At 39.8% G+C, this 27,879-nt stretch overlaps 1 protein-coding gene across 7 annotated transcripts in view; it reads left to right on the top strand.

Annotated features, from left to right (window-relative positions):
- dennd1a (DENN/MADD domain containing 1A) overlaps positions 1-27,879 on the top strand; it is a 618,210-nt gene that overhangs the window by 354,843 nt on the left and 235,488 nt on the right. For all 7 annotated transcript variants that reach the window (XM_073052569.1, XM_073052565.1, XM_073052563.1 and 4 more), the window contains exons 11-12: positions 11,270-11,315; positions 22,934-23,035. In XM_073052569.1, coding sequence (XP_072908670.1) covers positions 11,270-11,315; positions 22,934-23,035 — 148 coding nt within the window. The remainder of the gene's footprint in view (positions 1-11,269; positions 11,316-22,933; positions 23,036-27,879) is intronic.

Here is a 27,879-nt window from a genome sequence, read left to right as displayed (position 1 = left end):
GCATTTGCACAGTTCGTTTATAGTTTACAGTTACTGCTGTTTAGATTTGCTAAGTATGTCTGCAGAGAAAGAACCTCATAGTTGTATGTGGTGATGTGTATGTACTCTGATAATAAATTTTACGTTGAACTTTAAACTTTATATAAGCAATAAATGTTGAAAGCATGAGATGAAAAGTCCTTGAAAGTGAGTCCATTGGTTGTGGAAACATTTCAATGATGGGGTAAGTGAAGTTGAGTGAAGTTATGAGGGGTAGTAACTGTTCCTGAACCTGGTGGTGTGATCCCTGAGGCTCCTGTACCTCCTTCCTGATGGCAGCAGTGAGAAGAGAGCATCTTCTGGCTGGTGAGGGATCCCTGATGATGGATTCTGCGACAGCATTTCATGAAGATGTGCTCAGTGGAGGAAGACACCAAATAGTGGTAGTTTAACAAGAAAGAATTAATTAGTTAAACCTACAGAGTGAGATGAAGGTTGTTCAACCCAGAGGGCTGTGGCTGTTGTTATCTCCGACTCTTAAACACGAGATTCTGCAGATGCTTAAAATCTAGAATAATACACCCGAAATGCAGGCGAAACTCAGGAGGGCAGGTAGCATCTGTGGAAATGAATGAACAGTCGATGGTTCAAGCTGGGACCTTTCATTAGGACTGGAAAGGAAGGAGGCAGAAGCCAGAATAAGAAGGTGGGGGTAGTGGAAGGCATACAAGTTGGCAGGTGAAAGGTGAGACCAGGTGAAGGGGAAGGTGGGTAAGTGGGGGAGGGGGAGATGAAGTTAGAAGCTGGGGGGTTATAAGTGGAAAATGTAAAGGGCTGAAGAGGAAGGAATCTATTAGAAGAACTCCAGGAAATCCTACTTGTTGTAGGCAGAGCAAAAATGTTCGACAAAACAATCCTTCAGTCTACATCAAATCACAACAATGTAGAGGAGGCCGCATCAGAAACACCAGATATAGTAGATGACCACTGGAATCTCCTACTCTTTACCCTATTCTTAAAGACTATGCATTTTCTATTATTTGTTTAGAAAAACTTAACTCAATATCTTGTTCTGCATCCAGTTCTCAAGTGAAAGTGACTACAAACCACTCTGTTATTCCAAGAGAAGAAAGGTTTTCAATCATAACACCATCACATCACAAAGCCAAATCGTGATAACTTTGGCAAACTAACAATGGCACAGCAGTGTAGCAATTAGTGTAACAGCGCCAGAGACCAGGGTTCAATTCCCACTACTGTGGGTAAGGAGTTTGTATATTATCCCCTTGACTGTGTGTGTTTCCTCCAGATGCTCTGGTTTCCTCCCACATTCCAAAAATACACGTGTGAGTAGGTTAATTAGTCACATAGTTGTAATTGGACGGTGTGGGGCTCTTTGGGCCGGAAAGGCCTGTTGCTACGCTGTATCTCTAAATTAAATTTTAAAGATAGATCGTGAGAGCAAGACGTACAAGGTCCTGGAGAAACTCAGTCAGTCAGTCAGTCAGCATCTATGGAGAAGAATAGATGATTGATGTTGCAGGCCAAAACCTTTCAACGGAATCACTTGAATCGCAAAAAAGGCCTTCAATTCCATCTTTTAGAGTCATACAGTGATACCATGGAAAGAGGACCTTCAACCCCACTCATCCATGCTCTGCCTACTGAGCTAGTCCCATCTGGTCCATAACCCTCTAAACCTCTCCTATCCATGCATTCTTTTATTATTCAGAGATCTAGCATGACAACAGGCCCTATCGGCCCAATGAACCTTGCCACCCATTTACACCAATATAGCCCATTTATCTATTAACCTCACAGGTCTTTGGAATATGGAAAGAAACTGGTGTACCTGGAAGAAGGCCATGCAGTCAGAAGGATAAACTACAAACTTCTTACAGACAGCATAAAACCGAACCGTGTCGCTAGCAATGTAAAGTGTTATGCCGTCCCTACATCTAGATGGCTAACGTGCTCACCTCAACAACTACCCTGACAGCTTGTTTCAAGCACACACCAGCCTTTTTGTGAAGAAGCTGCCCCGACGTCTCTTCTACATCCCTCAGCTCTGGTGTTAAACCTATGCCCTCTTGTTTTTAGCAACACCTTCCCTGGGAAAAAGACTTTGCACTTTCACCCATTCTGTGCCCCTCATGATCTGATATACCTCCTTTTGAGATTTAATCCTCTTTGTAAATTGTCAGTGACTTCTACGGGATTTTAAAAAATATTGTTATTAATTATTTTATCATTAAATTTTGTACAGGAATTATTGTAGAGTTCTAATATGCCTGATGATGGTGGTACAGTTTTAATACGCCTGGCGATGGTGGTGCAGTTTTAATATGCCTGATGATGGTGGTACAGTTTTAATACGCCTGGCGATGGTGGTGCAGTTTTAATACGCCTGGCGATGGTGGTACAGTTTTAATATGCCTGGCGATGGTGGTACAGCTTTAATATGCCTGATGATGGTGGTACAGTTTTAATATGCCTGGCGATGGTGGTACAGCTTTAATATGCCTGATGATGGTGGTGCAGTTTTAATATGCCTGGCGATGGTGATACAGCTTTAATATGCCTGATGATGGTGGTGCAGTTTTAATATGCCTGGCGATGGTGGTACAGCTTTAATATGCCTGGCGATGGTGGTACAGCTTTAATATGCCTGGCGATGGTGGTACAGTTTTAATACGCCTGGCGATGGTGGTGCAGTTTTAATACGCCTGGCGATGGTGGTGCAGTTTTAATATGCCTGATGATGGTGGTACAGCTTTAATATGCCTGGCGATGGTGGTACAGTTTTAATATGCCTGGCGATGGTGGTACAGCTTTAATATGCCTGGTGATGGTGGTGCAGTTTTAATACGACTGATGATGGTGGTACAGTTTTAATATGCCTGATGATGGTGGTAGAGTTTTAATACGCCTGGTGATGGTGGTGCAGTTTTAATACGACTGATGATGGTGGTACAGTTTTAATATGCCTGATGATGGTGGTAGAGTTTTAATACGCCTGGCGATGGTGGTGCAGTTTTAATACGCCTGGCGATGGTGGTGCAGTTTTAATATGCCTGATGATGGTGGTACAGCTTTAATATGCCTGGCGATGGTGGTACAGTTTTAATATGCCTGGCGATAGTGGTACAGCTTTAATATGCCTGGTGATGGTGGTGCAGTTTTAATACGACTGATGATGGTGGTACAGTTTTAATATGCCTGATGATGGTGGTAGAGTTTTAATACGCCTGGCGATGGTGGTGCAGTTTTAATACGTCTGGCAATGGTGATACAGCTTTAATATGCCTGATGATGGTGGTGCAGTTTTAATACGCCTGGCGATGGTGGTGCAGTTTTAATACGTCTGGCAATGGTGATACAGCTTTAATATGCCTGATGATGGTGGTGCAGTTTTAATATGCCTGGCGATGGTGGTACAGTTTTAATATGCCTGATGATGGTGGTGCAGCTTTAATATGCCTGGCGATGGTGGTGCAGTTTTAATATGCCTGATGATGGTGGTGCAGTTTTAATATGCCTGGCGATGGTGGTGCAGCTTTAATATGCCTGGTGATGGTGGTACAGTTTTAATACGCCTGATGATGGTGGTACAGTTTTAATATGCCTGATGATGGTGGTAGAGTTTTAATACGCCTGGCGATGGTGGTGCAGTTTTAATACGTCTGGCAATGGTGATACAGCTTTAATATGCCTGATGATGGTGATACAGCTTTAATATGCCTGATGATGGTGGTGCAGTTTTAATATGCCTGGCGATGGTGGTACAGTTTTAATATGCCTGATGATGGTGGTGCAGCTTTAATATGCCTGGCGATGGTGGTACAGTTTTAATATGCCTGATGATGGTGGTGCAGTTTTAATATGCCTGGCGATGGTGGTACAGTTTTAATATGCCTGATGATGGTGGTGCAGCTTTAATATGCCTGGTGATGGTGGTACAGTTTTAATATGCCTGGTGATGGTGGTGCAGTTTTAATACGCCTGATGATGGTGGTACAGTTTTAATATGCCTGATGATGGTGGTAGAGTTTTAATACGCCTGGCGATGGTGGTGCAGTTTTAATACGTCTGGCAATGGTGATACAGCTTTAATATGCCTGATGATGGTGATACAGCTTTAATATGCCTGATGATGGTGGTGTAGTTTTAATATGCCTGGCGATGGTGGTACAGTTTTAATACGCCTGGCAATGGTGGTGCAGTTTTAATACGCCTGGCAATGGTGATTCAGTTTTAATATGCCTGATGATGGTGGTGCAGTTTTAATATGGTAAGTGATGGTGTTACAGTTTTAGCGATGGCAAGCAGATGATTATTAACTTCAGGAGGAGGAAGCCAGTGGTCCATGAGCCAGTGCTCACTTGGTGATAGAGGTGGAGAGGGTCAGCAACTTTAAATTCCTCGGTTTTATCATTTCAGACGACCTGTCCTGGGCCCAGCACAAAAGCGCAATTGCGAAGAAGCGTATTAGCACCTCTATATCCTTAAAAGTTTGTGAAGATTTGGCATGACATCTAATACTTTGTCAAACTTCTATAGATATGTTTTGGAGAGTATATTGACTAGTTGCATCACAGCCAAGTATGGAAGCACCAATGCCCTTGAATGGAAGATCCTACAAAAAACCATCAGAGGTAAAACCCCCTCCTCCATTAAGCACATCTACAAGGAACACTGTCACAGGGAAGCAGCATCAGAGACCTCTGCACCCAGGTCATGCTTTCTTCTTCCTGCAGTCACCAGGAAGAAGGTACAGGAACTTCAGGACTCTCACCATGAGGTTCAGCGACAGTTATTACCCCTCAACCATCAGGCTTCTGAACCAGAGGGGATAACTTCATCCAGCTTCACTTACCCCATTGCTGAACAATTCCCACGACCTATGGACTCACTTTCAATGACCCTTCATCTCAGGTTCTCGATATTTATTGCTTAGTTATTATTAGTTTTTCTCTTTGTATTGCACATTTTGTTATCTTTTGTACATCGATTGTTTGTCTGCCTTGTTGGATACGATCTTACATTGATTCTATTATGGTTCATGGATTTGCTGTGTATACCTGCTGGTAATTCCTGCAGAGCATCAAGAAAGCTCACCTCTATCCCAGGATACTGCCGGACTTTTACCACTGTACCATTGAGAGCATACTCACCAACTGCATCTCAGTGTGGTATGGCAATTGTCCCGTATCGGACTGCAAAGCACTCCAGCGTGTGGTGAAAACTGCCCAGCGGATTATCGGCACCCAATTACCCACCATTGAGAACATCTACCATAAACGCTGCCTGGGCAGGGCGAAAAGCATTATCAAGGATGCATCTCACCCTAACCGTGGACTTTTTACTCTCCTCCCATCCGGTAGGCGCTACAGGAACCTCCGCTCCCGCACCAGCAGGCTCAGGAAGAGCTTCTCATCACAGCGCTAAGCAGCATTGCACCCATATTGTACTCCCTCAGTACTTTTATATTTGTGTGCTATAGCACTTATTTTTTATTCGCAGTCATTTTGTAAATAACACTATTCTTTGCATTTCAAGTTAGAGGCTAATTGAAATTCATTGGTTTTGTATCTGTACTCTGCACAATGACAATAAAGTTGAATCTAATCTAAATGAATCTCGGGGCTATACATGGTGATATATATGTACTTTGGTAACAAATTCACTTTGGACTTTGATAGTGCTACAGTTTTAACATGCTGAATGATACACTTCTAAAATTTCAACCACCTTCTTTATAGGGCCCCTGTCCCCTCCCTCTTCTGTCCTGACGAAGGGTCTCTGCCCGAAACGTTGACTGCTCGTTTCCACGGATGCTGCCCAACCTGCTGAGTTCCTCCAGCGTGTTTGTACGTGTTGATTTGACCACAGCATCTACAGTGTACTTTGTGCAAACTTCTCTTAAATATTGAAGTCAAGCTCACATCCACCACTTCTGCTGGCAGCTTCTTCCACACTCTCATGACCCTCTGAATGAAGAAATTTCCCCTCATGTTTCCTTAAACTTTTTAACCTTTCACCCTTAACCCATGATCTCCAGTTGTAGTCCCACCCAACTTCAGTGGAAAAAGCCTGCTTGCATTTACCCTAACTCGACTTCTCACAATTTTGTATACCTCTATCAAATCTCCCTTCAATCTTCTTCCTTCCAAGGAATAAAGTCCTAACCTATTCAACTTATGAGCATTGATGTTTTATAACCTAAGAAAAGCTCTCTGCAATGAGGTCAAGAAGATTAATGTTTGCAAAAAACTATTCAGCTGCATTTGTAAAATGTGAATGCAAAACACATGCTATATTAATCAGAATCCTCCTACCTGATGGTAACAATGGGAAAAGGGCATGCCCTGGGTGCTGGAGGTTCTTCATAATGGACACTGCCTTTCTGAGACACCGCTCCTTGAAGATGTCCTGAGTACTTTGTAGGCTAGTACCTAAGATGGAGCTGACTAGATTTACAACCTTCTACAGCTTCTTTCGTTCCTGTGCAGTAGCCCCTCCATACCAGACAGTAGTGCAGCCTGTCAGAATGCTTTCCACAGTACAACTGTAGAAGTTTTTGAGTGTATTTGATGACATGCCAAATCTCTTCAAACTCCTAATAAGGTATAGCTGCTATCTTGCCTCCTTTTTAACTACATCGATATGTTGGAACCAGGCTAGATCCTCAGAGATCTTGACACCCAGGAACTTGAAACTGCTCTCTCTCTCCACTTCTGATCCCTCTATGAGGATTGATATGTGTTCCTTCATCTTACCCTTCCCGAAGTCCACAGTCAGCTCTTTTGTCTTACTGATGTTGAGTGCCAGGTTGTTGCTGCGGCACCATTCCACTAGTTGGCATATCTCACTCCTGTACGCCCCCTTGTCACCAGCTGAGATTCTATCAACAACGGTTGTTATCGTCAGCAAATTTATAGATGGTATTTGAGCTATGCCTAGCCACACAGTCATGTGTATATAGAAAGTAGAGCAGTGGGCTAAGCACAGTGCTGATCGTCAGCGAGGAGAATATGTTATCACCAATTCGCACAGATTCCGTTTACATGTTTTACATTAACATGTAAAACAGGCAGCACTCAATCTAAACACATTTATTTCTGGAATTAGCAACAAGACTAACCTGCACAGGGGATAGGGGAGGACACTTGTAGGTTAGTAAGACGTAAGGACACCAACTAGCTTTCTGCCCATATCTTGGAAGAGGCATTTCTGGCATAGCGGTTAGTGCAACGCTTTACAGTGCCCGTTGCAAGATCAGAGTTCAATTACTACTGCTGTCTATAAGGGGTCTGTACATTCTCCCCGTGACTGTGTGCCTTTCCTCCTGGTTCTCCTGTTTCCTCTCACATTCCAAAGATGTTATATTAGGGTTAGTGAGCTGTGGGCAGGCTACATCTACACCGGAAGCGTGGCAACTCCCGTGGGCTGCCCAGCACAACTCTTACTGATCTGATTTGACGCAAAGGACGTATGTTTCTATGTACATGTGACGAGCAAAGCTAATCTGATGTAAGAAATCTAATCTTTCCGAGCATGCTGAACTGAGATTCCAGTTTCTTTAAATAAAAGCTCAGGCTGATGTTTTACTTTGAAAGACTAGTTTCATGAATAGTTTATAGACAATACTTCAGAGTGTTTTCATCTTTGACACATCTTACACAGGGGTATGAAAGGAAGTTATTCAGTTTAAAGGATATGATTCAAGTAAGTTTTCAATTGAGGCTCAGCATGGACTTTCATGTACAATAAATATCTGAATGTGTTTTTGATAGGTTTCTGCTTCATGATATAAGAACAATTGTAGTCTATCTTTTGATGGCTTCACACATTCCACTTGTTGACTTATGTCTGCTGTTCCCATTGTGAGTACGTGTGTCAGTTTCACTCTGTATATTCATTTCTTTTATCTGCATAATTCCATCCATTTTTATAGAGCTCTGTGTTAATTTATAAATGTATTTGTGGAATGCTTTGAAGGAAAAACTGAGGCAAAATGAAGCTACAGGAAGTATTCTATTATTATAGAAATAAAAGCTAGCTGTATTTGTACCTTTTGCATTTGGTTCTGGAGGACAGGAAGGCAGATTATTATCTGAACGGTGTAGAGTTAGGTAAGGGATCTCAGAATGGCGGTGCAAGCTCGAAGGGCCGAATGGTCTACTTCTGCACCTATTGTCTATTGTCTATTGACTGTGTGAATCAAAAGGTGCACCTCTACTGGTTTGATAGAGAAGTCCATGAGACCATAAGGTATAGGATCAGAATTAGGCCATTTGGCCCATCAAGTCTGCACTACCATTTCATCATGGCTGATCCATTTTCCTTCTCAGCCCCGGTCTGCTGCCTTCTCCCCGTAACCCCATAACTCATGTCCTAAGTAATCAAGAATCTATCAACCACTGGCTTAAATAAATGTAAGGACATGGCTTCCACAGCTGCTTGTTGCAATGATTTCCACAGATTCACCACTCTCTGCCTAAGTAAATTCCTCCTTATCTCTGTTCTAAAAGGACACCTTTCTATTCTGAGGCTGTGGCGTATGGTCCTAGACTCTCCCACCTTAGGAAATGTCCTCTCCACATCCGTTCTGTTGAGGCCTTTCAACATTTAATCGTTTCATTTAGGTCACCTTCTGATCACCAAAGACTTGGCAAATTTCTACAGATGTACGGGAGCATTCTAACCGGTTGCATCACCATCTGGTGTGGAGGGGCCACTGCACAGGATTGGAAAAAGCTGCAGAAAGTTGCAAGCTCAGCTGCATCATGGGCACTCGCCTCCCCACCATCGAGGACACCTTCAAAAGGTGGTGTCTCCGAAAGGTGGCATCCGTCATGAAGGACCCCATCATTCAGGACATGCCCTCTTCTCATTGCCACCATCAAGGAGGAGGTACAGGAGTCCGAAGAGACATTGAACGATTCCAGAACAGCTTCTTCCCCTCTGCCATTAGATTTCTGAACGGATAATGAACCCATGAATATTACCTTACTACTTTTTTTTCTTTTTCCCCTTGCTCTTTCTTATTGTAATTTATAATTTAAAAATTTTATTATTATATATTACAATGTACTGCTGCTGCTAAACAAATTATTTCATAACATATGCCAGTATATTAAACCTGATTGTGAATCTGACTCTTAACACTGAATCATATTAACTCCCAATAGATAAAATAGTAAAGACTTAAGGATTAAAGAAGATCAGCTTTATTTATCATATGTAATTGAAACATACAGTGAAATGTGTCATTGTGGAAATGGTAGGGCAAGGTATCTAGAAATTCAAAATATGATCAGCTATAGTCGACATGTATTTGTTAATAAGTCACATTTGACCAAATTCTGATAAATAACTGCAGTGATATATCCCTGGCTATGGGGGATGAGACAACATATCTTCAATTTAAGTGGAAGCAGTGAAGAATTGCTCCTTGAATAATCGGGGCTGGGACAACTAAGTTCTTAACTATTAAGGGATTCCTAAAATAGATTGGGGAAACTTGTGCAATTGGAATTTAAAATAATGAAATGTGATCTCTTTGAGCTCCTTAAGATTCTGAAAAGAGTTTTTGGTGCTAAAACCTCGGGGAAACACTCAAGATATGGGGTTTGACCTTCAGGATTGAGATTAAGAGAAAATTTTTGTTTGGTTAGTAATTGATTGAAATCTTTAAAAGGGCTGCAAATAATCGGTTAGTCAGCCAGCATCTACAGAGGGGAATAAATAGTTAAGTTTCAGGCCAAGACCCTTCATCAAAACTAGGGCCTTGACCTGTAACATTGACTGCTTATTCCCCTCCATAGATGCTCCTTGACCCATTGAGTTCCCCCAGCATTTTGTGTGTGTTATTCTAGATTTCCAACATCTGCAGAATCTCTTGTACAAATGCTGAGTTGTTGAGTATACAGAGAGCCTAAATAAAAGCAGGAGAAGGCCATTCAGCCCACTATGCCTGTTCTGCCTTTCAGCTTTCAGGCAATAAGAGGAAAGTGGGTTGGTGGGAATGTGGATACACTTAGGATCAGCCTTGATCTTGCTGACTGGAGCCATCATTCAATCATGGCTGATTTATATTCCCTCTCAACCCCATTCTTCTACCTTCTCCCTGTAACCTTTGATGCCCTTACTAATCAAGAACATATCAACCTGCACTTGCCCTCTACGTATCTACACGGAGTGTTGTTGTAGGAAAGCAGCATCCATCGTCAAGGACCCCCACCACCCGGGCTATATGCTCTTCTCACTGCTGCCTTCAGGAAGAAGGTACAGGAGTCTCAGGACTCACAGAACCAGGTTCAGGAACAGTTATTACCCCTCAACCATCAGGCTCTTGAACAAAGGGGATAACTTTACTCAACTTCACTTGCCCCATCACAGAACTATTCCCAGAACCTATGGATTCACTTTCAAAGGACACTTTATCTCATGCTCTCGATAGTTAGTTATTGCTTATTATTTTGTTTTTTTTGTATTTGCACAGTTTGTTGTCTTTTGCACACTGGTTGTCCACCCTGTGGGTAAGGACTTTCACTGATTCTATTATGGTTATTGGATTTATTGAGTATGCCCACAAGAAAATTAATCTCAGAGTTGTATATGGTGACATATACGTTGATAATCAATTCACTTTAAATTTTGAAAAGTGCGGCCTGACCAGTGCCTTTTAAAGGCTCAGCAATACATCCTTGCTTTGTATTCTAGTCCTCTTGAAAGAACGTGAACATTGCATTTGCCTTCCTTACCACCAACTCACAGTTCTTATGTTACTTGTCTCTTACTTTCTGAAAAAGAAAATTTAATTTGGCTGTCATGTAAACTGGGTGAAGGCAAACTGCCAACTTATTTTATACACTACCTGTTTTTTTTCTTCTTTGATGACTTAAAGAGAATATTGTAACGTGTGAAAGGAAGTGGTGATTTGGTTTTGGCCTTTTTTTCTCTGCGGCAGAAGTTAAATTTCACTATTAGTGACATTAACTGTAATTTGTATTATGGAATGGTTGAATGACCTCTGTTCGCAGTGAGGCTCAAAGTAATTGTAGCTTCAAGAGATCTGTACAACTATTAAGAGATTTATTTTTCCTTGTTTAATTCCTGATAACCTTTTAAATATGGGTCTGAATTTCACATTTCAAGGTTTCATGTTATTTGGTTGTTAGATTGTTTCAAAATTGGTTGATTCATTTGGTGTTTTCAATCTGCTCTACAAATCCAATTGAGAATTGCAAAGATTAACATGGATTTTTTATTTTTCCCTCTATAGTGCGCCGATGCCCTATCTCATCGGAGTGCATTCAAGTTTAATGGAGGTAAGTTCATTCATCTAATTGGAAATAGATTAATTTCCTAAGCTGTTTAAATTCTTACGATTTATTATTTCAGTTCATTTTGACTGTATTTTAATTTCCCAGCTTGTCTAAGTAATAAGTATTTCTTTAATAGGCCTGAATTTACTGTGGTAAGTGCGACCTTAACCTCTGTCAATCTCCAGCTGTTAATGCGCTCCCTGAGCATCCTGAGCCCCACTGGCAAGGTGTTACCTGGGGTAACAGGGTCTCATGTGCTGTCATGCTGTCACATGGGAATATCAAAGGAAGTCATGTCGCAAGAAGCAACAAGGGAAAAATTGATTGACATTTTAATATTTGTGTCGCTTGCTTAATAAGTGAAAACACGTGAACACTTGTAGAAAATTTGAAGAAATTAAACTTAAACAAAAAATATAAATCACCTAAAGATGATCTTTTATCACTTACAAGCATACAATAGATGGGCTGAAGGACTTGTTTCTGTGCTGCAGTGCCCTGTGACTCTAAGCACTCCACTCTTTTCAAATGAATGGACTTGCTTTTCCCGTGCTAGTCATAGCCTGATGTATGATCAGCAGCTAGATTCACCACTTTAACTGCCGGATAATTGTCTCAAGTTTGCTTTCTTCTGTTGGACTCCACAGGGATCACAGTTGTGAAATTGTCAACAAACAGCAGCCAGCAAATTCGGGATATCTGCAGTTGGACAGGAATCCTGAGTCTGCTCATTTTTTCAACTGATCCAATACAAATCATTCATTTTTATCTTAAAGGGAGCTATTAGCAGCTCAGTTCTTTACAATTTCTTGAATTAAATGCACAAAAACAAAACGATATATTTGCAAGTTGACAGTATGTTAAAAATATAGACATTGTATACTGACTTAGAACAAGTATGGAGACTTTTAGGAAGTATGTATAAGTTCGTGTGTTTTAAGTTCAATTTTATTGTCATTCAAACATACGCATGTTTGAACAAAGCACTGTTCTCTGGACCAGGGTGTACAACATAGTACATATACCACACACACACATAAAATAAAGTAATATTATCACTAACAAATAATAAAATATATTCCAGAAGATTGACAATTAGCATAAGGGACAATTATGACACAAGTTGAAAAGTGGACAGTATAATGCTGTTGGTGCTTCATAAGTGATGAGACCCGGGTGGTGGCAGGGAATTCAGTCTCACATCTTGGGAGAAGAAGCTGTTTCGTATCCTAACAGTCCTTGTACTAATGTTATGGTTCTTCCTGCCTGATGGTAGTGGGTTTAAGATTTTGTTGGATGGATAGGGGCATTATTGACAATGCTAAGGACACAATCAGTGCTCAATCTATTTTATTGAAGTATATATACCACGCATAAAAGTAGTAAATTCTGTGTCACACAATACATATCTGGATATTTCCTTTGCATTGAAACAGTAATTCCTTTATTTTTGATCAATAGTAATTGCAAATTGTAATTGTACTCCTGATAAATATCTCTGATGGGTGAAAAAGAGACTATGATGATCCTCTCAGCAGTCTTTGCAATACTTTGAAGGGACAAGTGGAACACAATCTGTTTTCTGAAGAGTATTAAATGTAAACCATCAAGAGGACCACAACCTTGTTGTGATTTGTAGGCTTGTGAGTCTACTGGCTGGAGTCAGGCCTTATGCTTTCCACTCTTGGTAGGGTCACCCATGCCAAACAGGTCAAAGGGTAGAGGCCATACTAAGATTAGTCCACCAGACCTCTGGATTTGGGGATACAACTCAGGGTTAACAACCCTGACTGGTAAAACAAAATTGTTACGGAAACAGCAATGAAGAATCCTTCTACATCTGAGTGTGACGGTGTTCATGAGTCTCCACCCAGAACTGGCATGACTGACAGTAGTGAAAACCAAGAGGAAGCTACTGACATGATGAAGGAAGCCCTGAACACTGCCAGAGATGGAGGACCTTCATTGTTGCCTGTAATGCTAAAGTCATAATGGGCATTAGGTATGTAAGTATTAAAAGTATAATTACTATTTGCAGCTAATAATTCTCCTCCTATATCTTATGGTCTTCTGGTCTTAAAAATAAAGGAATTATTGTTTGAACTCAAAGGAAGTATCCAAGTTTGTATTGAGTGACACAAAATTTACTACTTGTGCTGTTGGTATTTTAGGAATATGAAAGACTAGGAAATAACACTTTCCAGAATCTAACTGCATATGGAGTTGACTTTAATAAAAGCACTTCAGAACTACATAGTGTACATACTTCAATAAAATAGATTGAGTGCCAGTTACATTATTCTTGAAAATATATTTCTGTAGATCTGAAGCCATGCTCTGTAGCTGCGGGCAATCTTTCAGTTTGCCTTTTATCATAAATCAGGAAAGGACTACTTAATCAATTTTGTTTCCCCTGTTTAGATTAACAAGCTTTGTTTATTCACTATATAACCAAGTTTGTCTATTAATAGATAAATCTAAGTGACGTTGCCTGCAGATTGGTAGTTGATTGTTTCTTTTTCCGGAATAAGTTTTAAAATCTGGACAAGAAAATGGCAATATGTATTAAAATTAATTTGACCATTTTGGAGTTCCCATGGTCAGACAGAACTCTGCCATGGACGGTCCCCAGCCCGTGAGAAAGGAGGAGGGTTGAGTATTGAGCTAGCAACCCCATCCCTTAAAAATCCAGAGCGACAGAAACTTCAACAGAAGCTCTAAAGTCCTCATCCCTGGGAGAGGAAGGAGATGATAGTGAACAGGTGACAATACAATGCGAAGAATCTATTAGCATATACCACGACAACCCTTAAGCTAGCTACATGGATTTCAGACCTTCAAAAGTTCCTGTAGTCACTTTCTGTCTGTGAGATAAAATGAAACAACAGGTAAGATAAGTGAGCTGCTTGGATTAGAGAGCCTATCCACGAGGATAGGTTGAGGAAGCTGGGGCTTTACTTTTTGGAGTGAAGAAGAATGAAAGGTGACTTAGTAGCTTGACAAGTTGGCAAGAGGTAAAGATAGAGTGAATAGCTAGCACCTCTTCCCAGGACAAAAATAGCTAATACAAGAAGGCATAATTTTAAGGTGTTTGGTGAAAAACAGAGGTAAGTTTTTATTTTGCACTGAGTGGTGGATGCATGGAACACAGGGGTGATGGTGGAGACAGATACATTAAAGAGATTTAATCGACTCTCAGATAGACACCTGGGTGAAAGAAAAGCAGAAGGTTATGTGGGAGGGAAGGGCTAGATTGATCTTAGAGTAGGTTATAAAGTCAGAATCAGAATTAGTTTATCATCACCAGCATGCATTGTGAAATTTGTTAACTTAGCTGCAGCAGCAATTCAATGCAATACCAAATAATAATAATAATAATAATAATAATAATAAGGAAAATAAATAAATAAATAAAATAATAATAATACTAAATAAACACATAAACCAATTATAGTGTATGTGTACTGAATAGATTAATAATGCAAAAAACAGAAATAATAGGTATTAAAAAAGGGAGGTAGCGTTCACGGGTTCAATGTCCATTTAGGAATCAGATGGCAGAGGGGAAGAAGCTGTACCTGAATCGCTGAGTGTGTGCCTTCAGGCTTCTGTACCTCCTTCCTGATGGTAACAGTGAGAAAAGGGTATCTCTGGGTGCTGGAGGTCCTTAATAATGGATGCTGTCAACAATGTCAGCACAACATTGTGGGCTAAAGGGCCTGTATTGTGCTGCACTGTTCTATATTCTGTGTTATTGGCAAATCTCTCTTTCCCATTAGTAGTATTCCAGTTTGGCTGACTTAATGGATTACACCTTATGAATGTTGTTCTTTAAAAGAAAACTTTAACGATAGTCTAATAAATATGTCTTTTTAAATGAAGGGATCGCTTAACACATTCCAGTATTAATTTGTAATATCTATATAATGTTTTGAAATTGTTTTGTTAGACCAGCCAGTTCATTAGTTACTCAACGGCTACAAATTTTATAGTCAGGGAGAGCTGGTTGGGCATTATAATTGTTCAATTAAAGTCTTGTGAAGCTTCAGCTTCAACAGAACTAAGTTTATTCACAAATGAATTCTTACATTATGCCGTATTTTATTCAGGCATTGAGAATGCATATAATGTGAGGCTTAATTTGCAGTTTCACATAAATTTATTCCGACTGGACACCATTTCGAAATTCAAACAGCCATCTGTTTTATGGCTTGGGAGTACAGATGATGTATGGTTGAAAATCATTACTGTAATTCTAAAGTGATAGTGCTCTGGGTTTCCTATCATCACCTAGTTTGTCTTTTTTATCATTTTGCAAGTTTTCTAACCTATAAAAACTATTTTAAAAAGTGACATTGACTACTAAAGATATCTCTTAAGAAACTCTGAATAGTAGTGTACATTTCAACTTAATTTAAATAACATTGAATAAAGATAAAAGTCCATATAGCTAAAGCCTCATACTTAGTACTAGGTGCAATAAATATGTGCATTAATCTTATGCTTCTAAATACTATAGATTCAAGATTGCTTAATATAATTTCTTGTACAAAGTGTAAAGGAGAACAAAATAATTGTTACCACAGATCTGATGCAGCACAAAAAAAACTCAATAAGATAAAGAACCCAATAATAATAAAGAAAACACAATAAATATAAATACATAAAATAGCTTACATACATAGATTGAGTGTATGTCCAGAAAATGACGCTAGGCACAGGAGTACATTAATCTTATGGTACCATTTACAATAAATATGTACATTAATCTTATGGTTCTGTAGACTATAGATTCAAGATTGCTTAATGTCATTTCTTGTACAAAGTGTAAAGGAGAACGAAATAATTGTTACTACAGTTCTGATGCAGCGCAAAAAGCACAATAAAATAAACAACAATAATAATTAAAAAACACTATAAATATAAATAAATAAGATGGCTTATGTATATATAGTAGATAGATTGAGCGTATATCCAGAAAGTGACAGTAGGCACAGGAGTACTATAACGTGGTGGTACCATATACAATAGCCGGCTGGTGGTATAGTGGCATCCGCATCGGACTTTGAGGCGAGTGGTCCCAGGATCGAATTTGGCCAGCTGTATGCATGCTTTCCATCTGTGCTGGGTTCAGTGTCGAGCTAGCAACTCAGCCTTGTAAAAAAACAAACAAATGCTAAAGGAACCGCAAGGTTGCTGCCCCATGCACCACAAGACGTGGAGAGGCACAACTATATACAATAAGTATGTACATTAATCTTATCAATTGCCTGAGCAGTTTGAGGGCTATTTGATTCTTCTAGTGCATTTTTTAATATAGACCATGGAACTTCAACTCTGTAGGTGGATGCATTTTCTGCTGAATGTGATATCTTGTTATCTAGTTCATTCACCTTATATCTGATCATGTAAATTAACTAAATAGTATTTAAATTGCCTTTTCAACTCTGCCTTTTTGAGCTTTTTCTCAGTAGAGAGTACTCTGAATTATTACTCAGCTTTATACGTGCTTTATCACTCAAACTTATTAGCTGTGTACGAGGGGCGATTGATATGTTTGTGACCTAAGATAGAAGGAGTCAATTTTAGAAAGCCTAGCACATTTATTTTTCAACATAGGCCCCTTCTACATTTACACACTTAGTCCAGCAGTTGTGGAGCATATGGATCTTGGACCTCCAGAAAGTGTCCACAGCAGGGGTGATTGATAAGTTTGTGGCCTAAGGTAGACAGAGATGAGTTATACAGCTCTGGTTACATGTACATGCAGGTCAACTCTTTGAGTGATTATGCAGAAAGTTTGAAGTTAATAACATCAGTTAATAACTCATCGGGGTGATTGATAAGTTAGTGGCCTAAGGTAGAAGGAGATGAGTTATTAACTTCAAACTTTCTGCATAATCACTCAAAGAGCTGACCTGCATGTGCATGTAACGAGAGCTGTATAACTCATCTCCTTCAACCTCAGGCCACAAACTTATCAATCACCCATCTGTGGACATTTTCTGGAGGTCCAAGATCAGTATGCTTCACAACCACTGGACTAAGTGTGTAAATGTAGGAGCGAGGAGACTATGTTGAAAAATAAATGCGCTAGGTTTTCTAAAACTGATTCCTTCTACCTTAGGCCACGAACATATCAATCACCCCGGTAGTATTCACTCAGTGCTACTTTCACCAGCAAGTGACTCCTCCCATCCTGCGCACGGACTGTTTGATCTGCTTCCGTCTGGTAGACGCTTCAGATCCCTCCAGACTAAGACTAATAGGCATTGGAGAAGTTTTTTCCCTACTGCGGTCACTTTGCTGAACAGTTAACTGCCGGTTAACTGTCGGCTAACTATTACTTGGATTGCACTACCTGTATGTATAATCTATATTTTCATTTATATTTATCATTATTATTGTTATGAGCAGAGAGACAACATCTGCCGGAAGTAAATTCCTTGGATGTGCATAGGTACATGGCGATTAAAGTCTGATTCTGATTCTGATTCTGATTACTCACTCAATTCCCACATCAGGGAAGAATACTACTGGCTTTGAACCATGTTACAATAACAACCTTGCACTCAACGTCAGTAAGACCAAGGACTTGATTAGATACTTAAGGGAGGAGAAGTCGAGGGAACACACCAATCCTCATTCAGGGATCTGAAGTGGAAAGGATGGGCAGTTTCAAGTTCTTGGGTGTTAAAATCTCTGAAGATCCATCCAGGGTCCAACGTATTGATGCCTTTACAAAGAAGGCAGGACAACTGCTAAATTTAATGAGTAGTTTTAGTATGTCACCAAAGACACTTTCAAATTTCTACAGATATACTGTGGAGAGCATTCTAACTGGTTGCATCACCATTTGGTGTGGAGAGGCCACTGCACAGGATCGGGAAAAGCTGCAGAAAGTTGCAAATTCAGCCAGCTCCAGAATGGACACTAGCCTCCCAAGCACCCAGGGTTCCTTCTACAGGTGATGCTTCAAAAAGATGGCATCCATCATCCAGGACCCCCATCACCCAGGACTTGCCCTCTTCTTATTGCTACCATCAAGGAGGATGTACAGGAGCCTGAAGACACACACTCAATGTTTCTTCCCCTCCACCCCCAGAGATTTCTGAATGGACAATGAACCTACGTATACTGCCTCATTAATTCTTTTTGTTTTTCTTTGCTCTCTTTTTGCACTACTTATTTAATCTAATTTGTGTATATATATTTTTTTTCTCAGAGTAACTTATAGTTTTTTATTATGCTTTGCAGCATACTGCGGCTGCAAAACAACATATTTCATGAGATATGTTAGGGATAATAAACCTGATTCTGATTCTGATTCTGATTTCTGACACCTCAGAGGAAAGAGAAAGGAGAACACAAATAAACATTAATATGTGGAATGGATACAACCGGGGCAAGCTTTGGGGCTTTTAGGAGGAATGCTGAGTTCCTCAGAACACCTTTAAGGCCACAAGAAGGAGTGATTAATTGAGCATACTGGCACAATCTGCCTCTTTTTCGTGTTAGTAATTCAAACAGAAAAACTATATGCAAATGTCTTCAGTCTAGGATAGACGGAAAGAATGCATAATTGACTTCAGTCCTGTCAACTTGGATAATCACTGCCTGCTGTACTGAACAAAATCCATCTCCAGAGAACAATGACCTACTGGAGAGATCGATTGAACACCATACACAGTATCCAATAGGACCTCACCCTGAAGACTAAAATATTGGCTATACCTGGGCCTTCGAAACAGGCAGGTAGATTCATTAGGGAGTATTAATTTGCAAGGATTATTCCATGTGAATTTCATTGTAAAAAGGGAACCAGTACAATAATGTTGTTCTAAAACTTGGAATAACCAGGCTAGTACTCAAGCATAAAAAATATTGTTTGTACAATGGGGAATGCAAAGTGGAATGTCAAAGAAAATTATTTTGCAATTTCAGTGTGTACAATGTACACTCAGTGGCCACTTTATTAGGTACACCGGACCATTTATTGTTAATGCAAATATCTAATCAGCCAATCGTGTGGCTGCACCTCACTGCATAAAAGCATGCAGACATGGTGAAGGGGTTCTGTTGTTCTTCAGACCAAACATCAGAATGGGGAAGAAATGTGATCTAAGTGACTTTGACCGTGGAAAGCTGGATGAACTCAGCAGGTTGGGCAGCATCTGTTGAAAGAAGCAGTCAACGTTTCGGGCCGAAACCCTTCATCAGGACTAAAGAAGGAGGGGGCAGGGGCCCTATAAAGAAGGTGGGGGGAGGGTGGAAAACCAATCAGAGGAAAGATAAAGGGGTGGGGGAGGGGAAGCAGGGAGGGGATAGGCAGGAGAGGTGAAGAAGGAATCTGAGGGGAAAGTACTATGGGTAGTAGAAGGCAGAGTCATGAGACGGCAGCTAGAAGAGGAGACAGAGTGAAGGTGGGATGGGGGAAGGGAGAGGGAGGGAATTACCGGAAGTTGGAGAATTCGATGTTCATACCAAGGGGCTGGAGACTACCCAGACGGTATAGGAGATGTTGTTCCTCCAACCGAAGTTTGACCTCATCATCTACTGCCACCTACTGCCTTCCTTAGTCCTGACGGAGGGTCTCAACCCGAAACGTTGACTGCTTCTTTCAACGGATGCTGCACAACCTGCTGAGTTCATCCAGCTTTTTTGTACGTCTTGATTTGACCACAGCATCTGCAGTGAACTTTGTGTTTGACCATGGCAAGATTGTTGGTGCCAGACATGATGGTCTGAGTATCTCAGAAACTGCTGATCTGGGATTTTTCACTCACAACGGACTCTAGAGTTTACAGAGAATAGTGCCAAAAACAAAAAAAGCATCAACTGAGCAGCAGTTGTGTGGACAAAAACTCCTTGTTAATGAGAGAGGTTAGAGGAGAATGGCCAGACTGGTTCAAGCTGACAGGAAGGTGACAGTAACTCAAATAACCACACGTTACAACAGTGGTGTGCAGAAGAGCATCTCCGAATGCACAACACATCAAACCCCGAAGTGGATGGGCTGCAGCAGCAGAAGAGCACGAACATACACTCAGTGGCTACTTTATTAGGTACAGAAGGTAACTAATTAAGTGGCCACTAAGTGTAGTTTTACAATGGGGAAACACAGGGTAGAATGGCAGAAGAAATTATTTTGCAATTTTATTGTGTACTTTTAAGATGTTCTGGTATTTGTTCTCTGTTGTTGCTGGTAGTCCCATTCCCCACATTGTCAAAGATATAACTTTTGCTTAGACAGTGCATAGCTTAACGTTAATTGCCAGCAATGTTCCTTCGAAAGTCAGCAGGATGTGTTCAATTTCAAAATGACCAACACAAATGGGACTTTGCTGAGTTTAATAATAAGAAAATGTCTTGGACATCCTTCATGTCAGTGGAGTTAGTTTCAGATCAGTCCGTTACAGCTGTTTATGATAATATACCCCCAAAAATCACCTGCTTAAGATCACTGCTGTTGCGGACTCTAGGTAACAGTTTGGCAGGAAAGTGGAAAACACACAGAAGGGGGTCGCTGCTCACCCGCTGGGCAAGGATCAAAGAGTTTAAAGGTCAGAGGACATGTCTCGCCTCACCATATCTTTCTGCTGAATAGCTGCTTCAGATTGTAAATCTGGAGAGGATTTCATTAAGTCCTTCTGGTTACTGCCGGGGCATGAAAGCATAAAATTTAATATCATAAGCTTTTCCTGCTTCTGGCAGCCAGATTGACATGCCGGCGTATGTTTTTAAAAAAATCACATTTGTCACTTTGAGAAATGAGATACATTCTTTCCACATTACTTTAAGCCATTATAAAGGTGGTGTAAGTTCTCAAAACAAGAACTAATGACTATTCAATACAATTCTCTATATCCTTTACTTCTTTAACGTGATTAGGAGAATCAGTTTAAGGAATTGTCATTTAACTTCTGTGTCATCTGAAGTTTGCAACTCTTATCTTCAAGTGTTTGTAGAACATTTCTGTATATCTTTAGTTGTCCTTAGTTGCAGTGAGGCTCTTTGAGAATTTGATGGCAATATGCTAAGGTTCTAATTCGAGTGTGGATTTAAAAAGGCATATCATCAAGACAAGAAGTACTAACTGTTTTTCACTTAATAAGCAAGTGAATAAGGACCCCTGGAGTTTGTTTGAAAAGTTAATGGATTTTAACTGTGGTGGTGTCTATTTTGAAAACAAAGCACTGTTTGTATTAGGAAAGCAGAATTTATTGATTAAGTCTGAAATTCTTGGTAAGCCATATTTATAGATGTAATAAACAATGTGCTTAGTAGTTGGCAAGATGAATCTCTGGACCTTTTGATTAGATGGAGAATATCTCGTAATACTGAGGGCATAGGTTTCTATTAGTGAGAGAACTTCAACTGTGCACTGTGTGTGTCTTTTAATGCAAGGTTAGACCATCTAATATAACTACTGGTTTATTTCATTGCTTTCCATTAGTAACTTAAAAAAGTAATACTGTGAGGCATCATGGTAGCATAGCGGTTAGTTTGGTGGAATTACAGCTTGGGGCATTCTAGAGTTTGGAGTTCAGTTCCAGTGCCATTCTGTAAGGAGTCTTTGTATGTCCTCACTATAGAATGCATGAGTTTTCCCTGGGTGCTCTGGTTTTCTCTCACAGTCCAAAGATGTACTGAGTGTGTTAGTTGGTCATTGTAAATTAGGTTGGCGTTAGTCAGATTTATTGGAGGTTGTGAAAGCATGTGGTTTGAAGGGCCAGAAGGGCTCACTCTGTGCTGTATTGCAAAATAAATAAATAAGCAACTTAAAATGTACCATACATAGAAATGACAAATAAGTTACAACAGTAATAAAATATGCAGATCATTTGTTTTATGTTTTTATGAACAGTTGGCATTAAACTTTATAAGTGTAATGGGTGCCTCGATAGTGTGATGCTAGGCTTGGGACATTGGAGTTTAGGGTTCAATACCACCACTGCCTGTAAGGAGATTGTATGTTCTCGCAGAGATTGCATGGATCAGATTTGATTGGTCAGTATAAATTGTCTTGTGACTAGGTGAGTGTTAATAGGTGAGTTGCTGGGCATTGCAACTCATTTGCCAGAATATGCTGTATCTCTGAATAAATAAATACATAAAATGTTGGTTTGTAACAAATTTTGAAAATTTGGGGTGCCACGATAGCGTAGAATTCAATTCCAGTGTCCTCTTTAAGAAAGTTTGTATGTCTTTCCCGTATGCATGTGGCTTTCCTCCAGGTGCTCTGGTTTCTTCCCACAGATCTACTGGTTAGCAGGTTAATTGCTCATTGTAAATTGTCCTGTGATTAGACTAAGGTTAAATCAGGGGATGCTGGGCCGTGCATCTGGAAGGGTCTGTTTCGCGATGTATCTCTAAATAAAATTTTAGAAATATAGAAAGTATACTTTGAGCTATAGATATGATATATTTCAACTCCAGAACTGTAGTTCACCCAACTTTCAAAGTTGAACTTTCTCTGCGACTGACATAAAGTATACCATGAGTAATCTGGCCTGTTTTTGTTGCAAGCTGGCTTTAATCCCCAGTGCTAATGAACTCAGATGTCAAACTACATTTTTCTAAATGCATTTTTTCAAAAAATGTTTCATTTTCCACAACAGAAAGTGAGGAACATGGCTTTAGAAGATGTAGTGATATTAAACGTGGACAACAATACACTGGAGACACCATTTGATGATCTTCAAAGCCTTCCTAATGATGTGGTAAGTATGACCCCGTTCCGATTTCTGTGCACTTTTATTACTGAACTCAAAATTTAATACAGCAGTTTTTTTCAAGTATCTCTCTCACTACCTACCCCCATCCCCTTCAGTTCTCTGTTTTATGTCTCTTTGACAATGTTATCTATTTGCTAAATTACTTTGTTTTTCTACATGAGAGACAGGGCTACATGAAAACATTTGGTATTTTACCAGCACGCTTCGCTGTTCACTTCACTCATTCTCCTTTTCAGTTTAAAGTTACAAGCGTGTCTTTCTGCCAAAGCATAATTGTGCAATCTGATCTCGTTCTTTTAAAATCCATTTATACCATTGTTGTGAAAAATGATTCATTGCCTTGTTCCGTACTGTAACCTTTTCCTTCACCGCTTTGTACCTGTGTTTTGCTTTCTTTCTCTCCGTTCTATTTAATTTTTGAATAATGGATTGGTATTGCTAACTAAATGGTTATCTGGTCGCCATGAGAGAGATGTGTTCAATTTGCCTTGCACTCTATCAGTGCCACCTGCTACTGGAGTACTCTTAATTAATAGATCAAAGGGACAGGACCGAGGTGGTAAAGTGTGTCAGTTCAGGAGGAGAGAGCAGTCTACTTTGATCCAAAACAAAGTTGTGCCAGAAAGAGAATCATCTCAATTTTTTCTCCACTCACTTGTAATCGATGCTCTGGTGCCTTTTCAGATTTTATTTAATGTTACAAGAAAGGGTAGGATAGATTTAGGGTGTTATTTAAAGGTCCAACTAAAGAAAAGGTCCTTTTTGATGTAGAACAGACTTTAAAATTACTGTGGATAAATGAGAATGACATACAGTCTGCTCCTTCAGTGTTTCGTTAAAAGGTGACATTGCCAGCATCATTGCAGTGTGTGGGATATACAGTCTAACTAGTTATTTTGCTGCACGGAGCATCTTAATTTTGCAACCTAGTTTGCCATCTGTTTGAAGTATTGTGGGGCTTTGAGTAAACACCTGCAATGCTAACAGCATTCTGGACTTACTGCACTGAAAACAATTTGACATTTACAGACATAAAGTACATATTACTCACAAAAATTCTCCCCATAGGCTTTATTGTGCGCTCATTGTGCTCCACAATTTGGCAGAGAAAGTAATTAACAGTAAACCTTGCTGTCTTCTCACTGCTGCCATCAGGAAGGAACCTCAGGATTCGCAGGACCCAACCCACCAGGTTCAGGAACAGTTATTACCCCTCAACCAGCAGGCTTTTGTACCAGAAGGGTTAGGTTCACTCAACTTCACTCACACCAACAATGAACTGTTCCTATAATCCTATAGACTCACTTTCAAGGACTCTTCATCTCATGTTCTCAATATTTATTGCTTATTAATTTATTATTACTATTTTTTTGTATTTGCATAGTTTGTTGCCTGTTGCATTCTGGCTGTTTGTCCATCTTGTTGTGTGCATTTTTTGTCATTGATTCTATTGTATTTCATGAAGTTACTGTGAATGCCCGAAGAAAACAGATCACAGGGTTGTATATGGGTTATTCTGTGTATGTACTTTGATAATAAAGTTACTTTGACTGTTCTGTTTCAATAGGCATAACTTAACCTTTTCAGTGACCCATGTTCTGCATACTGTAGGCTGGGTCAGAGGATTAGACACAAGGCATTTGCATATCAGAGCAATGTTTGGGATATCCTGATATCCAGTACAGAACAGGCCCTTTGGCCCTTCGAGCCGCACTGCCCAGCAACCAACCAATTTAATCCTAGCATAATTACCAGACAATTTACAATGACCAGTTAACCTACCATCTGGTTTTGTCTTTGGACTGGAACACCCAGAGGAAACCTACATGGTCACATAAAATCTCCTTACAGGCTGCGGTGGGAATTGAACCTCGGTCGCTGATTCTGTAAAGCATCGTGCTAACCACTTTGCTACCATGCCACTCCTATATATACCCTTCAATAATTTATGTAATTTCTTTCATTTTAAATTTTGCGGGTTTAGCAGCAAATTTAAGGTTGACCTCAATGCCAAATAAAGTAAATATTACAGTATACCTGTATTTAGGAACAACACACACAAAATGCTGGAGGAACTCAGCAGGCCAGGCAGCATCTGTGCAAAACAGTACAGTCAACGTTTTGGGCTGAGACCCTTCGGCACGACAATGGGTTCAGAGGAGATCAAATGAAGAGACTTGATTCTGATGGAGTATTACAATTGATGACTAAACACAAGAGAAATTTTATTAGTTTTCTGCACTTCTACTGGAAGATGCAGGGATAGACTCTGAGCAAAGGGTCTTGGTTGCCGCAAACTCTGAGTTAGTTGCTTCTCACTGTGGAGAATTAGAATCAGGTTTAATATCACCAGCATATGCAGTGAAATATGTTGACTTTGCAGCAGCAATACAATGCCTACAAGACATCTTAGTTCAGTCCCGAGAAAACATGAAGAAAAAACTTAAAACAAATTAATGTTAAGGACTTCTTATCTCAAGAAGTCCAGGAACCAAGTTTATGTGGCAAACATACAAACTGTTGCACAAGAGGATGGATATACTTGTTTTGGAGATGATGCATGGCTGATTCATCAGAGTGAATATAAAAGGTGTCAGTTATGAGGACACGTTGCAAAGGTTTTCTGCTTTAAGACAGTGGACTGGACAATATTAAGGAACTCATCTTTGAATCTGAATGAATATACCACAGTTGTCACCAACTTCATCAAGACCTGTGTGGATGAGTGTGTGCCTTCTAGACCATTGCAGACATACCCAAACCGAAAGCTGTGTTGAACCCAGGAGATTTGTAGTCTGCTGGGTGCTATATCTATGGCATTCAAGAGCAGTGATCCAGGCTATACAAAAAGTCCAGGTACCAACCAATGGAAGGCTTTTTTTTAAGGGTAAATAACAATTTTGAATGATGTTAGAGACAGAATTGGATTCACGTCAGTTGTGGCAGGGTTTGCTGGCCTTTACTTCCACCCTAACATCACAAATGGCTGTGATGTTTCACTCCCAGATGTGCTCAACGCCTTTTATGTACGCTTTGAAAGGGAGAATAAAATTACACTTGTGCTAATTCCGCAGCATCAGGTGAACCTGTGATCTCTATCTCAGAGGCTGACGTCCGAATATCTTTCACAAGGGTGAACCCTTACAAGATGTCAGGTCCTGGTAGGGCATTGAAAACCTGTGACAACTAACTGGTGAAAGTGTGCATGAAAATCTTCAATCTTTCACTGCTGAAGTTACACACTTGGGCGATCATGGCTCTCCACATCGAACAGTCCCTCACAGCGTCAATGATATCTCACACATTTAGATTTGTTAGTTCTTTCACAGTGTCCATATATTTTCTTCTTTGCCTTCCTGTTCTGCGTTTCCCAGGCACACAGCCTTGTAGTGTAAGGCATTCTATTTCTCCCTTTCTTATGACATGGCCCAGGAAATTAAGTTTCCTCTCATTTAATATTCTTATTAAAGATCTTTTTGTATGGGCACATTGGAGTACTGTCTCATTAGTTACTCTATCTCTATATGATATTTTTAGCATTCTTCTAAGAAGCTATATTTCTGTTGCTTCTAAGTTTCTTTGGAGTTCTGGTGTTATAGTCCATGTTTCGGAAGCGTGCAGCAAGATTGACCAGATGTAACATTTTAGTAGCCTAGGCTTTGTTGTCATAGAAATGTGTGTGTTGGTAAAAAATGGGTTTCATTTTTTGGAAGTCGGTTTTGGAAATGGCAATTCTTCTTTTTATTTCTACTTTACTTCTAGCATCTTGTGATATAAAACTACCAAGGTAATTAAAGCTGGTCTTTTGTTCAATCTCTTGGTTACCAATGTACAATTAGCAGTTGGGAGTATCCTGCTGTTTTGATATTACCATACATTTGATTTTTTTTACAGTTGATGGTTAGACCAAAATCTGCACTTGTTTGTACTACTTTGTCTATGAGGATTTGTAGGTCGTCTGCAGCACTTGCTATTAGGGTGGTATCGTCTGCATATCTTAAATAGTTGATGTTAACACCTCCAATTTTTATCCCATCTAGGTCTTCTAGTTCTCTGAGAATCATTTCTCTATAGATATTAAATAATTCTGGTGAGGCAATGCATTCCTGTCTAACTCCTCTTTGAATTTTAGTCCAACTGCTTATCATCAATTTTTACCGCCACCGTTTGATTCCAGTATAAATTTTGAAGCAGTTGTTGGTCCCTTCTGTCAATGTTTAGTTTAGCGAGAATTTGAAATAATTTTTCATGTTGCACTTTGTCAAATGATTTAGTGAAATCAATAAACATAAAAAGACATCATTTTGATATTCAATTACCCTTTCTGAAAGCATTTGTAGTATGAAAATTGCATTCCTAGTTCCTCTATCCTCAATAAACCCATATTGCAGTTTAGAAGTTTCTGGCCTTGTTTTTAATTCGACTCAGAACAATTCTTGACAAAATCTTTATTATGTGACTCATAAAACTGATTGTTCTATAATTTTCGCAGTCAATAGTTCCAGGAATTTTTGTCAGAGTTATAAATACTGATTTCAAGAGATCGTCAGGTAATACACCAGACTCATATATGCCATTAAACAGTTCAAAATTAGTATCTTTGCCCAGATCTTCTAGGGCTTGTATCATTTCCACTGAAATTTCATCAGGTCCAGTGGCTTTGCCATGTTTCATGCTTTTCATTGCTTTAGTTATTTCTTCTTTGGTAATACGTGGGCCAGAATTAGGGTGTTTAATATCTGGGGGTTCCCCTCTATTATCTTCAAAAAGCTGCTCTATCTACTGAATCCACCTGTCACGTCCTTTATCTGGATCTGTTAGTCTGGATC

Source organism: Hemitrygon akajei, chromosome 7, assembly GCF_048418815.1.
Source record: "Hemitrygon akajei chromosome 7, sHemAka1.3, whole genome shotgun sequence".
In the NCBI taxonomy this organism is placed as follows: domain Eukaryota; kingdom Metazoa; phylum Chordata; class Chondrichthyes; order Myliobatiformes; family Dasyatidae; genus Hemitrygon; species Hemitrygon akajei.
This window is presented reverse-complemented; position numbering and strand designations above follow the sequence as displayed.